The 15,845-nt window shown below is 54.9% G+C and overlaps 1 protein-coding gene across 50 annotated transcripts in view; it reads left to right on the plus strand.

Annotated features, from left to right (window-relative positions):
- The window catches only part of ABLIM2 (actin binding LIM protein family member 2), a 198,989-nt gene that overhangs the window by 109,732 nt on the left and 73,412 nt on the right, over positions 1-15,845 (plus strand). For all 50 annotated transcript variants that reach the window (XR_013417723.1, XR_013417724.1, XR_013417740.1 and 47 more), the window contains exons 9-10: positions 6,000-6,077; positions 14,448-14,594. Coding sequence is in view for 25 of the 50 variants with exons in the window: in XM_078003108.1 (XP_077859234.1) it covers positions 6,000-6,077; positions 14,448-14,594 (225 nt within the window). In the remaining 25 variants the exon portion in view is untranslated. The remainder of the gene's footprint in view (positions 1-5,999; positions 6,078-14,447; positions 14,595-15,845) is intronic.

Raw genomic sequence — 15,845 nt, forward strand, 5'->3', positions numbered from 1 at the left:
GTTTCATTATGTTGGCCAGGATGGTCTCGATCTCTTGACCTCGTGATCCACCTGCCTCGGCCTCCCAAAGTGCTGGGATTACAGGCGTGAGCCACCATGCCCAGCCCTTAAAATAATTTTTTAATAACTCCTACCACACTGAGACTGACCAGGGCTGGAAAAGGGAACTCCACAACCACAGCCAGGTCCCCTCAAGGGCGGGGTGGGGGGCGGCTGGCTCCAGCTCCTGGGTCTGGCCCCTGCTGTGGAACTGGCCGTGGGACCTGCAGGAGGCCTGACTCTGGCCAGGCGGCAGCAGCAGTTCCACCCCCCACACTGATGCCAGCCCGTGCTGATCTCCGGGTCACTGGTCTAATGGGCGGGGGTCACTTAACCACCAATGCTGCCAGCAGATGAGGAAGGCGTCCTTGTGCTCGGGGCCTGTTCAGACGTCCTTGTTTCCTGGGCTCTGTTTGCGGTTGCTTTTGAAGCAGTTATTTTTAACAGAGGGCTAGTTGGCCTCTGCCAACACATGGGGGCGGCGCAGCCTGAGAACGGTTGGCCTCTTAGCACCGAGTCCAGGGACTGGCATGGCTCCCGGCCTAATGGTTCTCGTACCGTACACATCTCAGGTCCCCTTGGAGCTGATTGTCCTGGAGGGCCTGGCGCTTCCTGGCCTGGGGGTGGGAGGGAGAGCCATCCTGCTCTGTGTTGTTCCGTCAGGCGCAAACCAGTTAAGGAGAGAGTATACAGAAGGCAGGCGGGCCTGGACCACTCCTGGGGGCGTCGACCTCACTTGCTCTTGGAAACTCGACACCCAGCCGGAAGTGGCTTCTCCATGCTACCTGCTAGTCCAAGAGGAGAAGTGACTCCCGGTCCTAACCCCTCTGTGCTGGTGCCTGCAGGGCTCCGGGACCCTCACAGGAGCCAGTCTGTCCCTGCCTCAGGGTTGCTTTTCAGCAAGAGACCGACCTCTGAGCCCCTTGCCCCAGGCAAGATTGCAGTAGGGAGGAGGGAGTACTCACTGTTCTCCACAGCCTAGAAGGTGGCCCTGATCGCATGGCTGCCCCTTCCGCACCATGGGGATGGGAGCTCTCCGAGGACAAGGACCTGTCCACGGAAAGAGGGAAACTGTAAAGTACTGGAAGAGATTCATTCTGAGTCAAATATGAGTGACCATGTCCCATGACAGCCCTCGTGTGACCCTGAGAACAGGCCCCCAAGGTGTTTGGGATGCAGCTTGATTTTATACATGTCAGGAAGACATGAGACATCAGTCAGAATACATGTAAGATTGACATCGGTTTGGTCCAGAAAGTGGGACAACTCAAAGCAGGGGCTTCCAGGTTATAGGTAGATTTTAAAACATTCTGATTAACTGTGCACAGTGGCTCACAGTAGAGGCTGAGGTGGGTGGATCATTTGAGGTCAGGAGTTCGAGACCAGCCTGGCCAACATGGTGAAACCTGCTCTCTACCAAAAATATAAAACTTAGCCAGGCATGGTGGCACATGCTTGTAATCTCATCTATTCAGGTGGCTGAGGCACAAGAATCGCTTGAGACGGGAGGCGGAGGTTGCAGTGAGTCGAGATTGTGGCATTGCACTCCAGTCTGGGCAACAGAGTGAGACCCTGTCTCAAAAAATAAACATAAAATGTTCTGATTGGCAGTTGGTTGAAAGAGCTAATATCTATAGAAAGGAATGTCTCTTTGTGGCGTCTAAGGTTTCGTCACGCAGATGAAGCCTCCAGGTAGCAGGCTTCAGAGAGAATAGACTGTAAATGTTTCTCATCAGACTAAAGGTCTGTGTTGATGTTAAATGCTGGTGGGCTTTTCCTGAATTCCAAAGGGAGGCAGGCATAGTGAGGCCTGTCTGAACCCTGCTTCCCATCATGGCCAGATCTAGTCTTCTAGGTTAACTTTGGGGTGCCCTGGCCAACTGGATAGAGTCCATTGAGATGGCCGGGGAGCCCTAGCATTTAATTTTTGGTTTACAGACGGCAAGTCAGACGTCCCTGGCATCTGGCCAGGGTGCTCAGCGGAGGTGAGAAGGATGTGGTCCTAGCTGCCCTGTCCCCAGTGCCGCCTGCCTCGGGCATTTGATCATATGGTCATTTGACACACAAGCCACGAAGCACCTACCGTGTGCGCTCTGGGATTGGGCACCGTGAACAGAGAGGTGAATAAGACCTGAGGGGTCCCTGCCCCCAAGGAGCCCCCGTCTGGTGGGGGAGACAGATGTGGATGGGCAGGCATGATGTGCAGGATGCTCAGAGGTGCTGTGACCGAGAGGGGCCCAGGCCCAGCTGGTGGTGGTCACAGGTGGCTTCCTGGAGCTGTGGCTGATGGCCCAGTCTGGTTCTGGCTCTGGGTGGTGTGTCTGAGAAGCCAGTGATCTTCAGGGGACTGAACGTGGGTTTCAGGACCCTGGGGTGGGAAGGGGGTGGCCCTGTGCCTGTGAGTAGCCCAAGGTAACCCCCAAGAACAATGAAGGTGGCCACAGGGACAGCTCAGCTCAGAGGGGTCCCTGCTCTGGCCAGGGGCTGGGTGACTTCAGTGGAGGAAGCCTGGACTGGCCAGGCTGGTCCCTTAGGCTGTGGGTTTCCAAGGTGGGTCTCCTTTGGAAAAGTTAAGAGTGAGGCCTCCCCCGTGCACAGAGGCCTCCATGATGGCTACCGTGGGTGGGAGCCCAGGAGGAAGCTGGAGACTGTGGGGGCCGTTGAGGAAGAAGGAAACAGGCTTCTTGAGACCAAACATAGGGCCGTTCCAGCTGAATGGGAGCGAGACGGTCCTGGCAATTCTCAGCGGTGGCCAAGAGCAGTAGAGCAAGGCTTGGCATTGGAGTTCTGCTCTGCCTCCTCCCAGCTGTGTGACCTGGTGCAAGTCACTAGCCCTCTCTGAGCCTCAGCCCCTCGGCTTTCACATGGAGATGAGAGGGGTCAGACCATGTGACCCTAATGACAGGCCTCCCCAGTGGCTATAGAAGGACAGCTGCCTCCCTGGGGCCAGGCAAAGCTGGTGGGGATTGGAGCCAGGTGAGCTCCCAGCCCTTCCATCTCTGTGGGTCTGAACAAGGCGCTTGTACTGGGGCCTGGGAGAACATACGGATGTTAAGTTCCATTGCCAAGCACCTTTGTGCGAGTGGAGTCGGGTAGGGAGAAAGTCAGAAAAAGCTCCAGCCTCCTCCCACTGGGGAAAATCAGGCCTACTCAGCTCCCTTCTGACTCCTCCCCACCCATCACAGAGCTGGAGACTGAGCCCAGGGAGGGGAATGAAGACAGTGACCTGGCTGCCCCGCCCAATTCCCTCAAACATGCAGAGAGCAATCCCCACCCCTGGCCCGGTGCTGAAACCGGCCAACACTCCCTCCCTCCCATTTGTACCAAGGCACAGTTGGAGGCTGTGAAACATTCCTCCAGAGCCTGCGAGACTTTCTTGCGCTGCTGTTGGTGTGCTCAGCTTAAGGGAATCTTTCTTCTAAAACACCCAATGTTCGTCTGCTTTGCAGAGAAGACGGTTCTCTGTCAAGGTCATCTCCTGCGCCCACCTTGAGCTGAAATAATAGTGGGGAGAATTTTTCAGTGCTAAGCACCTCACGTGCCTCATCCCTGATCTAATCCTCAGAAACGGAAAACCCCTCAGGGAGGCGGTGCCGGGGGATGGAGAAGGACGCTGAGACTCAAAGGGTGTTTCGATGTATTCATATAAAATGTATGCAACTGTCATCTTGGCCTGTAAAACATTCGACCTGGCCCAGGAACAGTGGACCTCAGAACTAGCTGTCCACTTTGCAAACAGCAGGTGGTGTTGGGCCATCCTGGGCATGACTGAGGACCCAACCCTTGCCAGCCTGCAGAAATCTGTGGTCCCAGGGGGCAGGCAGACCCCAGAGTTGATGCCCACCTGGCATGTAGCCCCAGGCCTGAGGGAGGCCCAAGGAAGCTAGGCAGGCCTCCTAGAGGAGGAGGCGGCAGAGGCGGCGGCAGCTGCCAAGCTTAGGATATGAGGAGACACGGGGCATAGAGAGGAACTGGGCCAGTTGAGCGGGGCAAGTGCAGAGGTGGCAGACAGGTGGTGGAGTGTCATGCCCACTCCCTCCTCTCCTTCCTTTCTAGATGCAGAATCAAGTTTGCACTCAGGGTTGCCCGGGCACCACCCGCATGCCTCACAGGGTTGTCCTCCCGCTGCTGCACGTGGCCCCACGTCCCGCGCTGGTGTTGCCCATCCTCGTTGGTGTGCGCTGAGTGTAGGAGGCACTGGTTGTCCCCCACGCCAGCCGCCGCACTGTGCCCAGCCTGAGTCAGGCAGCTGGGGCTTCCCCGATAAACGCACCTGGCCTGGGCGGCTTGCACAGCAGAAACCCACCTTCCCACAGCTCTGGAGCCCAAAAGGCCGGGATCACAGCGTTAGCTGGGGTGGTTTCTCCCTCGTTGGCTCGTAGATGCTGCCTGCGCCTCCACGTGGCCTCCCTCTGTGTGTCTGTGTCCTGATCTCTGCTCGTAGAAACCCCAGGCATAACGGATTAGGGCCCATCCTAGTGGCCTTTTAAAAACGCTGTCTCCAAATACAGCCACATTCTGAGGTCCTGGGGGTTAGGATTCAACCTACGAATGTTGTCACAGATCAGCCCGTCCACTGTGATGCCTCCCGGGCTGCATGGATGGACCCCTGAGATGGGCGGGACAGAATTGTTGGGGGTGGCAAGAAAAGGGTCTGCTCAGAAAATGAGAGAGGAGGGAGCTGCAGTGGGGGCTGTGGTCAGGGTGGGAAACCATCGACGCAGCAGAGGACGTGGGGGCCGTGGGGAGAGTGAGGGTCGAGCTCTTGGCTGCTGAGGGCTGGGGAGGCCTCTGTGGAGATGGGCTCCTTTTGGACAGGGTGAATAGGAGGCGTGGGGAAGGCCAGGCAGGTGGCCCAGGAGTGAGGGCTGAACCAGGAGAGGCCCCTTCCCTGCAGGTCGGGAGGGACAGCAGGTGCAGCCAGGGGTGTGGGGACCACAGAAGGAGCCTGTCCACAGGGCTGGAAGGGGCTGAGGTGGGGGAAGAGGCAGGACAGTCATGAAAACCATCAGCCCAGGGGACACAGCAGGTGTAGTCTGGGAGGGAGGAGTGGACCAGACAGCAGCAAGCATGCAAGGAGGACACAGGTCCCGGGGTGACGGCAGCAAAAAGGCCAGGACAAGCCCAGAGGTGCGGTGGAGAGAGTGGCTGCCAGGGGCCTCCGAAGGGCCGTTTCTAAGTTGTGTGTCAGGTGGGAGCAGGTGCTCCTTGAGCTAAGACAGCCTTGGGGGACCATGGGAGGGTCAGAGGGCATGGAGAACAGAGCTGGGGGCCAAGCTAGAGAGGGTCTTGAGGGTGACCAAAATGGTCCCATGTTCCCAAGAACCTGGGCCAGTGGACTCAGCTGTAGCGAGTCCCCATAATCCCGGTGGAAAATGACGTCCCTGAGTATAACTGGAGTTTGTGGAACGGCTTGTGTGTCACTCTGCTCCCATGTGGCCCGCCGCATCTGTCTGATGCTAGCTTTTCAGTCATTCAGCCAAGCTTGTGGGTTTATTCTAAGAATTCCTTCAGCCCCAACTTTATTTATTTATTTATTTATCTGTTTATTTATTGAGATGGAGTCTCTCTCTGTCACCCAGACTGGAGTACAGTGGCACGATCTCGGCTCACTGAGCTCCGCCTCCCGGGTTCAAGCGATTCTCCTGCCTCAGCCTCCTGAGTAGCTGGGATTACAGATGTGCGCTACCACACCCAGCTAATTTTTGTATTTTTAGTAATGACGGGGTTTCACCATGTTGGTCAGGCTGATCTCGAACTCCTGACCTCGTGATCCGCCCACCTCCGCCTCCCGAAGTGCTGGGATTGCAGGCGTGAGCCACCGCGCCCGACCCAGCCCCAACTTTAAAGAAACACCCCAGTGCACTGGCGTGGCTGCTGGAGTGGAACTCCCGACAGTCGCCTCTGGAGGCCCCGAATGTTGGTACCTGGCTTCAATCTCTTCCTCTCTCCTTTCTCAGGAAACCAGAACTTCCTCAGAGAGCATCATTTCTGTCCCTGCTTCCAGCACCTCAGGGTCTCCGAGCCGTGTGATTTATGTAAGTCGGGGCCTTTTTTATGGGGATGGCAGTGGGAGGGTGGAAAGAGAAGGGAGGCCCGGTGGCCATGGCTGAGCCTGCCCCTAAGAGAGTTCCCTGAGAGCTGTCATCTGGGGCCCAAGGTACGGCCATTGCTCTTGTCCCTGCTTCGGGGTGGAGGTCGGTACAGGCTTTATGAGTTTGACTGAAAACCTGAAACACAGAATGTTTGTTTGACCTGGCAATTCCCCTGGGAACCTCTCCCCAACTATCTGGTGACAAGAGCCACACGGTGGTGTGTACACAGCTGCTGTTTATAGTGGCGCAAACACGTCACATCAATGGCTGACAGTCAGGGCTTGCCAGGCACCCAGGCGGACCCTGCAGGTTTTGCAAACCACGGCCCAGATCTGTGTAGACCAGCACGCACGTGCTCCCGACGCCTCCCTAAAAGAAGCACACTAAGGGTGATGTAAATTATGTGATCCCGTTTTCGTTAAAGAGAGAGAGACTCTGTGTGTGTGTGTGTGTGTGTGTGTGCGTGTGCACGCCTCACATGCTTCCATAAACACACACAAATATAAAAATGATTGAAAACATTTTAACAAGTCATTACCAGAAATTTCCTCTGGGTGGTGGGATTCGAGATGGGAGATTATTGTTACTATTATTTGCTAATATTGCTGTGTAAATACCAAAATTCCTTATCTAGGCGAGGACCCCCAGCACCAGGTGAGGGATGGCTGATGCGGTGGTAACCAGGGGCCACCCAGGACTGCTGCGTAGGCTGCCCCTGCACCAGAACCCAGCACTGGAATGGCTGGTGACGTGGGACAAGCCCCTTCTCCCCTCCCTGTCCCCACCAGGCCAGGACCTGGGTTCTCTCTGCCTCAGCGGAGGCTGGATCCGCTGGGTTTCCAGGCTCTGGAACTTTGAGACAATGTATTGGATCTGCTCTCTGCTGTGCTTCTTTTCTGCCCTCCTCGCTTGTAGTGGTTGGACAGAGGGTCACAGGGTCCTTCCTGACCTTAATCCTGACAGTGCCCGTGAGGAGCACACGAGTCCTCAGTTACCGTGATGCACTGCTGGCCTGGAGGGTGAGTGGCACTGTGGCCCTTGGGACGTGCACTCCAAAGCTTAGGCGGGTGCATGAAGGCACCAGGTTGGCTGCGCGCCCTGGACGAGGTGCCACCCGCCTGGTGCCTCTGGGAGTGCCTCAGTAAGCCGTGGAGACCCCCGGGTACCTTCGGTCCAGGGCTCACTGAGGCACTGCCTGGGTGACAGTGAGCACAGCGCCTGCCCAGAAGAAGGCTGTGGGAGATGCTCACTGCCGTTACCATTACCATCATCTGTGTCGACCTCCCAGGGGCTTGAACAACGGAAATAAATTGTCTCAAAGTTCCAGAGCCTGGAAACCCAGGATCAAGGAGTCGGCAGGGTTGGTCTCCCCATCCCTGGCCCGCAGGTGTCCGTCCTCTCCTTGCGTCCTCACGGGTCGTCTGTGTGCATCCGGGTCCTGATTTCTTCCCATGAGCACACCAGGCAGATTGGATTGGACCCACCCTAACGGCCTCATTTTAACTTGATGACCTCTCTTAAGGCCCTGCCTCCAAATGCAGTCACCTTCTGAGATCCTGTGGGTTAGGATTTTACCGACATGGGAATTCGGGGAGACACAGGTCAGCCCATAATACCATCAGCATCCTCATGAATAATGGTTATGACAGTTATCATGTGAATGAGATCATGTTTGTGTAGGGCCACAAAAGTGTGGTCTGTTTCCTCAACCGTTGAAAGGGTCGCAGCTAACACTCCTATAACAAAAGACAAGTTCACAAGAGAAAATGTATTTAATCAAAGTTTTAGGTGACACAAGAGCCTTCAGAAACGAAGGTGCAAAGACCCAGGGAGGACTGTCCTTTTTAATTTTGGTTTAGAGACAAGGTCTCGCTCTCTCGCCCAGGCCGGAGTGCAATGGTGAGATCGTGGCTCACGGCAGCCTCAACCTCCCGGGCTCAGGCGATCCTCCCACCTCAGCCTTCTGAGTAGCTGGGACTACAGGCACGCACCATCACACCTGGCTAGTTTTTGCATTTTTTGTTGAGATGAGATACTTTTATGTTGCCCAGGCTGGTATTGAACTCCTGGCCTCAAGCAATCCACCTGTCTCAGCCTCCCAAAGTGCTGGGATTACAGGTGTGAGTCACCATGCCTGGCCAACCCTCTTCTTTTTTTTTTTTTTTTTTTTTTGAGATGGAGTTTCACTCTTGCCTAGGCTGGAGTGCCATGGCTCGATCTCAGCTCACTGCAACCTCCACTCCCTGGGTTTAGGCAGTTCTCCTGCCTCAGCCTCTCAAGTAGCTAGGATTATAGGCATGCGCCACCACACCCAGCTAATTTTGTATTTTTACTAGAGATGGGGTTTCTCCATGTTGGTTAGGCTGGTCTCAAACTCCTGACCTCAGGTGATCCACTCGCTTCGGTCTCCCACAGTGCTGGGGTTACAGGCGTGAGCCACCGCGCCCGGCCTATTTTTATGCTTAGATTGGATGATAACTGGATGGCCATGTAGAAACGTGACTGGACAAAAAGTGTGTGATCTGGTGGGAATAGACCGAGTGGGGAAACAGCAGGGCCGTCCGCTCAGATGCTTCTCCTCTCTGGGGAGCCCTTCTTCCTCCAGGTATAGGGCGGGGGGTCTTAGGACCCACCCTCAGGCAAGCTAGGTCAGAGAACGTCTCCATGGCCAGGTCGTGCACAGAATGAGGGAAAGGTTAGACTCATGTTTCTAGGCTTCATGGCTGGCTTTGGGGAGGTGCTTCTAGCTTCTATGACCCGCCTTGGGGAAGAGGAACTCTGGTTTCTATGGCTCACTTCAGTGGGGGGCAGGAAGGAAGAGGGTGAGAGACAGGAGGGCAGGAGGCGGTCAGAGAGACCCTGCTTCCAAGGCCTTCTACTCTCCCTTAGGTCAAAGTCCTCAGTAAGCTGGGGCTCTGTACTTTGGGGTAATGTTTTCTGAGCCCCAACATGTGCAAAGTACTCGGCATCTGGCTTGGTGCCTACTAAGCGCTCATTCATGGTAGCTGTTGCTGTTGCTGTTGCTGTTGCTGTTGTTGCTGCTGTTGTTGTTGTTGTTGTTGGAACCTGTATGGCACATAATAACTGCTCATTAAATATGAGCTCATTTTTTTTTTTTTAAACAAACTGGCATTTGCAAGGGGCGTGGGGTGGTGGTGACTGTGTGTGCACTCAGTAAGCAGTGACAGCAGCCTCTGTTGTCATGGTCCCACTTTCAAGGCCATGCAGCACTTTTTCAAGGCAGAGCTGGGCTTGGAGCCCACAGGTCTCCATGACTCTGAGACTTGGGTTTTTCCAGGAGAACCCACTGCTCAGTGTTGTGAACAGCCGTGGTGGCTCCTTTTCTTCTTGCATCAGGCAGCACATGGGCGAACACAAGCTCCCTGTGGAGCTCTGGGGACCCAGCCAGGCCAGATGGCATCCCGGTTCTGGGTAGGGGAAGGGGTTCCTGTCCACAGGAGAGATCGGGGCAGACCCAAGTGCGGGTTTCAGGTGGGACGCCTGCCAAGGGACGGGGCAGGATGTTGGTGGGTGAAGAATTTCTGCACCAGCGGGGCGTGCACTTAACACAGGTTGACTGCAGCCTGGTGCACTGTGTCTCCGCTTTGATGGACTTCCCGCTTGGCCAAGTAGGTGTGCTCACAATTCCAGTTTTAAACAGAAGGCCTCGAATAAATTAATCCAGTCTCCCGGCCCTTAGTTTGACACAAGAGAGAATGTGTGGAGTGCCATGCTGCCTCCTCTTGGCCTCAGAGCTGTCCAGGGACCTGCCATCAGTGTGCCCACGTTGCTGATGCCACATTGCTGATGCCACTCTGAGATATGCGCTGACTTTGCAGCCTCTAAGTGGTGGAGCCATAATCCAAGGACACATGCTCCTAATTCTGGCACGTGCTCCAAGTACCATGGTCAGCACCCAGCCTGGCTGCATCCCAGCCCTCCCAGGGGTCACACAGGCCAGAAGCCAGGGCAGCCCTTCTCTCTCTCCCACCTTGGGGTTGGTGCCACACGAGTGGGCAGTGCACACAGTCTGGCTCTTCACCGAGATGATGTGATTTGGTGGGCAAGCCCTCCTTATCCCAGGGTTGTGTCCCGCTTTTCTTTTTTTCTTTTTTTTCTTTTTTCTTTTTTTTTTTTTTTTTGACGGAGTCTCCTCTGTTGCCCAGGCTGGAGTGCAGTGGCACAATCTTGGCTCACTGCAACCTCCACCTCCCAGGTTCAAGCAATTCTCCTGCCTCAGGCTCCCAAGTCACTGGGATTACAGGCACATGCCACCATGCCTGGCTAACTTTTGTATTTTTAGTAGAGGGGTCTCACCATGTTGGCCGGGCTGGTCTCAAACTCCTGGCCTCAGGTGACCCACCTGCCTTGGCCTCCCAAAGTGCTGAGAGTACGGGTGTGAGCCACCGCACCTGGCCTGCTCTGCTTTTCATCTCACCTCTGCTGGTGTCTGTCATCAACCTACTGTGTGCCTGCCCCCCTGCTTTGTGCTGAGCACTCCCACCATCTCAGAAAGGGGCCGTTCCATGCCCCCATCGTGGTGCTTTGCAGGTTGCAGTTGCCCGGCCCTGCCTGCTGTGGGTGGTTGTGAAATGCAGCATCCCCTTCCTTCACCGTCAGGAAGAGACCAGCTCCCCCTGCCATTCACGTACACAGGAATGGACCAGAATCCACCAAGTGACTGCATCTCCTCCACGGACCGTGAGGGCTTGGTGGGCAGGGGCTGGGCCTCGTTCGTCTTAGTTTCCAGGATAAAACGTGCACACACGGTAGACCCTCCATAAACCACGTGGCTTTTGGACATCACCTATTTCACTGCTCTTTTCTTTATTCCAAAGGCAATCTGCATTTATTTTAAAAAATGAAAAAAAAAAAACAACAGTACTCAGCACACCAGAGGAAATGAAAGCGTTTACATCCTGCCAGCCACAGTGGCCCTGCCGATGCTTCTGAGGCACCCTTCAGGTCTCGCTTCTGTGTGTGTATAATTTTTATAACATGGAGTCACCCTGAACATATTATTTTGTAACCTTTATTTCAACATGTCAGTAGTGCAAAGTATAAAAGCAGCATGCTTCCATTCTGTGTTATCATTGACTGGGTTATATGGTAATGATACTGTCGTAGGTGGCCATATTAGTGTGTATTGTGCTGGGTGGAGTGTGGCAGGGAAGAAAGCAAAGAGGAAAAACCCTTTACACATACTCGAGAGGCCTTCCGCCAATTAGAGAGTGCCGTCTGTTGTCATGGCAACCACCCAAGGACTTGGCATGGGGAGAAGTGGATCTGCAAGGCTACTTAGCAACCTGTCTAGGGGGTCGGGCAGGGGCTGTTGGCATCCTGCAGGCTGCCCTCTCTGACCCCTGCCATCAGGGCCGGGTGGTTCAGGGAAGCCTGAGGAAGGCTGGGAAATAACCCAGGGCAAGGTGGCCCCCTATGCTGTGGGGCTGGACAGATGAATGCTGTGATCATCGCTGCTGGGAGGGGACGGAGGTGGGGAAGGGAGGATGCAACACTCACCTCTCCAGGCATCTGGCTGAGAGTTCACCTGACTTTTGCAAATGCTTGATTGGCTTTCGTTCAATTCACAAGCCCGCTGTCAAGCTCACAGCCGGGCAAGGGACTCAGTAATGAATCCTGGACCTCCAGGAGCCACAGTCTTGGGGGGATACAGGATGACTCAACAGATGAAGATCAACACTAACTTGGGGCAGGGGGGCCTCCACTGAGTTTGGAAGGAACAGAGGTGGAGCTCAGGGAAGGTGTGTGGGAAGGGCACGTCCCAGAGAGAGAACAGCAGGTGCAAAGCCCCCAGGCTGTGGGTGACTGGGAGCTGTAAGGACTTGAGTGCCAAGTGGCATGGATAAGTGGGTAAACAAGCACCAGAGTTCCAATTTCCCAGAAGGCAGAGGGGAATTGCTGAAAATCCTACAGGATCAGATCTACAAATGACTGACTCAGGATTGGATCTCAGGTCTTTTGAACTCTGCCCCAGGCTCCAAAGGGGCAGCCACAGGTCTGAGACGTCAGAACTTCATTCTCTTCATGCACATCGCAAATGACAGGGTTCACCCCAAGACCCAACATCTCAGGAGAACCTCAAGCCTGGTGATCAGGGAAGACTTCATGGAGGAGGTGGGCTGGGGACTAACAGAGCTGGAAGAATACAGGAAAGCTGGAGTAGGGGGCTGAACCTGGCACAGTTGGGGACATGGGGAAGAGACAGCTTAGGGTGAAGCTGCCAGGAACAGGAGGGCCAAGTTTTGGGGGCCATAATGAGGACTGGCATTGTCCAGCCAAGGACGGGCTCCCGGAAGGTTTGAGCTGAGAACACTGGGATGCATCTGGGCCTGAGAGGCGTTCCCCTGGCAGTGAGGCCTGGAAAGGGGAGAGCTGTGGTGGGGAGCACGGGCTCTGGAGTCAGCCAGCCAGGGTCACGTCCTGCCCTCCACCCTCCTGGCTCTGTGACTCTGGGCAAGTTACCCAACCTCTCTGGGCTCTGGCTTCTACATTGTGAAAAGGAGCTTCTGTGAGCACCCCTTCTTGGCATCATTGTGCTTTGTGAAGATGATGGAGGGCTCAGCTCAGTGCATGTCTTGGGGTAGAGAGCTCATTGTGTCCAGAGGAGGCTGAGGCCGGATCGAGAAGCAGCAACAGCAATCTCTACCAGAGTCACCTGTGGCTGGAAAATGCCCCAGGCAGCTCCTGGAGAGCCCAGAGCCAGGGAGAAGGGGACACGCAGGGGCGAGAGTGTGTGCACAGTGCACAGTGCACAGTGGGGTACTGCAGGGGAAGGCTGGGCAGAATCAGAGCGGAGAGCAGCACGCACCAGCTGGACCTGCCTGAGCAGACACGGGTTCTCCCGGCATTCCACATTCATTCAGCAAGGGCAGGAGCGCCTCTGCGGGCCAGGGTGGGCCAGGGGTAGACAAGACAGAAGGGACCCCGACCCTGCTGAGGGGGTGTCCCAGCTGGCCTGTCAGATGCTAGGTGCTTTGCTGCCGGAGTGCATGTGAATGTATGTGAGTGCGTGTGGGCATGGGGGGCGGTGAATGTGAACTTGCTTGGTGGTGGTGGGGTGATTGTGTGCAAGTACGTGTGGGCAGGTGTGTCTGCACGTTTGTGGGTGAGTATGGGTGTGCAGGTGTGTGTGCCGGTGTGGGGGGTGTGCTGGATGTGTGTGAGTGAGCTGTGGGCCTGGGGAGTGATTGCATGTGTGAACACGTGTCAGTGTGTGGGTGTGGACACATGTATGCTAGTATGTGGGAGTGGGCCAGGATGTGAGGGGGTGTCTGTACCTCCATAGTCTCAGACAGACACGTTTTCTGTGTGGGGGTATGCGTGCATATGTGTGTAGTGCATGTGTGTGCCTGCATGTGTATGCATGCATGTGTGTGTGTGCATGTGTGTGCGTATGTGTGCACATGTATATGTAGGTATATATCATCGCCCTTTGTATCCATGGGTTCCACATCTGCAGAGTCAACCAACCTCAGATTGAAAATATTCTTACAAAACAATAAAAATAGCAAACAACAATAAAAGTTAATACAAATAAAATAATATAAAAATAATACAGTATTTTATTTATACAAATAAAAGAATACAGCATAGCATCCATTTACCCAGCATTTGCATGGTGTTAGGCATTACAAATCACCAAGAGATGATTTTAAGCAAATGGGAGGATGTGCACAGGCTACATGCAAATACCACATAATTTTATTTAACAACCTGAGCATTTGAGGATTTGGGGATTTGAGAAGGGTCCCGGGACCAATCTCACATGAATAGTAAGGAATGCGTATGTGTTTGCCTATGTGTGTGTTTGTGTGTGTGTTTGCATGTGTGTGTCTGTGTTTGTACGTGTGCATGCATGTACACATGTTTAAGCCATGAACTGAGTCTGCCAGACCCCGTGCCAGGCACATCACAGGTGTGGCCTCCTTGACCCCAGAGCCTTCGTATGTGATAATTTCCCTCACTTTGTGCAGAAGGAAACTGAGGCTTAGAGAAGACACTTCCGCAAGGCCTACTGGCTCTTTTGTGGCTGGGCCTCAGGACCCAGGCCCGCCTGCTCTGGAGTTCCCTGTGCTTTTGATCCTGTCCCCATTTCACCTATACCAGGAGCTGGGGGTGAGCTCAGACTCTGCCCGAAGTGCTGTGACCCCAGCACTCTCCTCACGGCTGCTGAACAGCCACTGCCCTCTGGTTTTGGGGGCACTGTCCTGTGGGATGCATCTGACTTTGGGAGCACTGCCCTCTGGGATGTGGGTCTGACTGTCCCCTCCCCTATTCTCTTTCCCCCCTCAGGCCAAGCTTGGTGGTGAGATCCTGGACTACAGGGACTTGGCAGCCCTTCCTAAAAATAAGGCCATCTATGACATCGACCGCCCCGACATGATCTCCTACTCACCTTACATCAGCCACTCTGCAGGGGATAGGCAGAGCTACGGCGAGGTATGTACCCTGCCCACATGGCCCTGGACACCTGTGCCCCCAAGTGCTGCCCTGCAGGACAGGCGTCATCCCTAGCTGTGTCCGATGGGGCCAGAGCCACTTCCATCTTCACCCACATGCTCAGCCTCTTCATGCCCATCAGAGAGCCACTTGCATGTCCGATTTCAGTAACGCCCAAGGCACTGTGGCCCCAAAGCTGCCATTGCTGAAGGAGTGAGCCTGGAAGCCTCCTTAACTGGAGCAGAAAGTAGGAAGCATGCTGATTTGTAGCAAAGATGACAGCAACTCAGTGAAAATCTCCTAATTTTCTTAAGCATTAGATTATTTTCATAAAGCATGAGATGCATTTCCTCTGTAGAAGACTCTTGGCCCTGGCCACCCTCACTGCCATGCTTCTGCCCCATGCTCCTCTGCCCCATGAATTCATGAGCCAATGTGACCAACCTGGTCGAACCGCAGATTATTTATTTCCTGGCACGCCTGTGGACGGCGTTCCTTACTCCTTAGAGGTTTCTTATTTAGAGCTGCTCTGTCCATTTCCTGTGGAATGCATTGTTGGTTTTTGCTTTTCCTCTTGTGGTTCTGAGGTTTCAACATGACCGTGGCTGCCTGGGGTAGAAGGAGGCATTGCCAGGCTGTTGGCCCGAGTGCGTGTGCTTTTGACATGCGTGCCGCCAGGCGTGGGGCTCCCCGGGATGGGGAAGCTCAGTCCTCTCAAACACGTTTCCCTTGGGCCTTCTCGTTTTGAGACTTCAACAAGGGCCTCTAGGGAAGCAAGAGCTGAGACTCCAGGGCAGCATGTTTGATGTGGATGGTGTGAGGGGAGAAAGCCATGGCTGCTGGGTGCACCTGCCGAGCTCAAGGGCTGTGCAGGGAGGGTGAGAAGAGCTCAGGGCCGGCAGGTGCCCTCCTGACTTGCTTCTGTCCCTGGGGATCACAGAATTTGAGGATGTGGGTGACAAACCCCACTGATAATGAGAGGGACCAGTGGGGGGAGCTAAGGGAGGGCATCCCGACCCGCATCCACCTGCACCCACATGCACCCACCCACCTGCACCCACCTACCAGCCACATACTTGCACCCACCTTTCTGCACCCACCTACCAGCCACCCACCTGCACCCCCTGCACCCACCCCCCACTTATCTGCACCCCCTGCACCCACCCACCACCCACCCACCTACTTACCTATACCCACCTACCACCCACCCACCTACCTACCTATACCCACCTACCACCCACCCACCTGCAC

Source organism: Macaca mulatta, chromosome 5 (assembly GCF_049350105.2).
Source record: "Macaca mulatta isolate MMU2019108-1 chromosome 5, T2T-MMU8v2.0, whole genome shotgun sequence".
NCBI classification, from domain to species: domain Eukaryota; kingdom Metazoa; phylum Chordata; class Mammalia; order Primates; family Cercopithecidae; genus Macaca; species Macaca mulatta.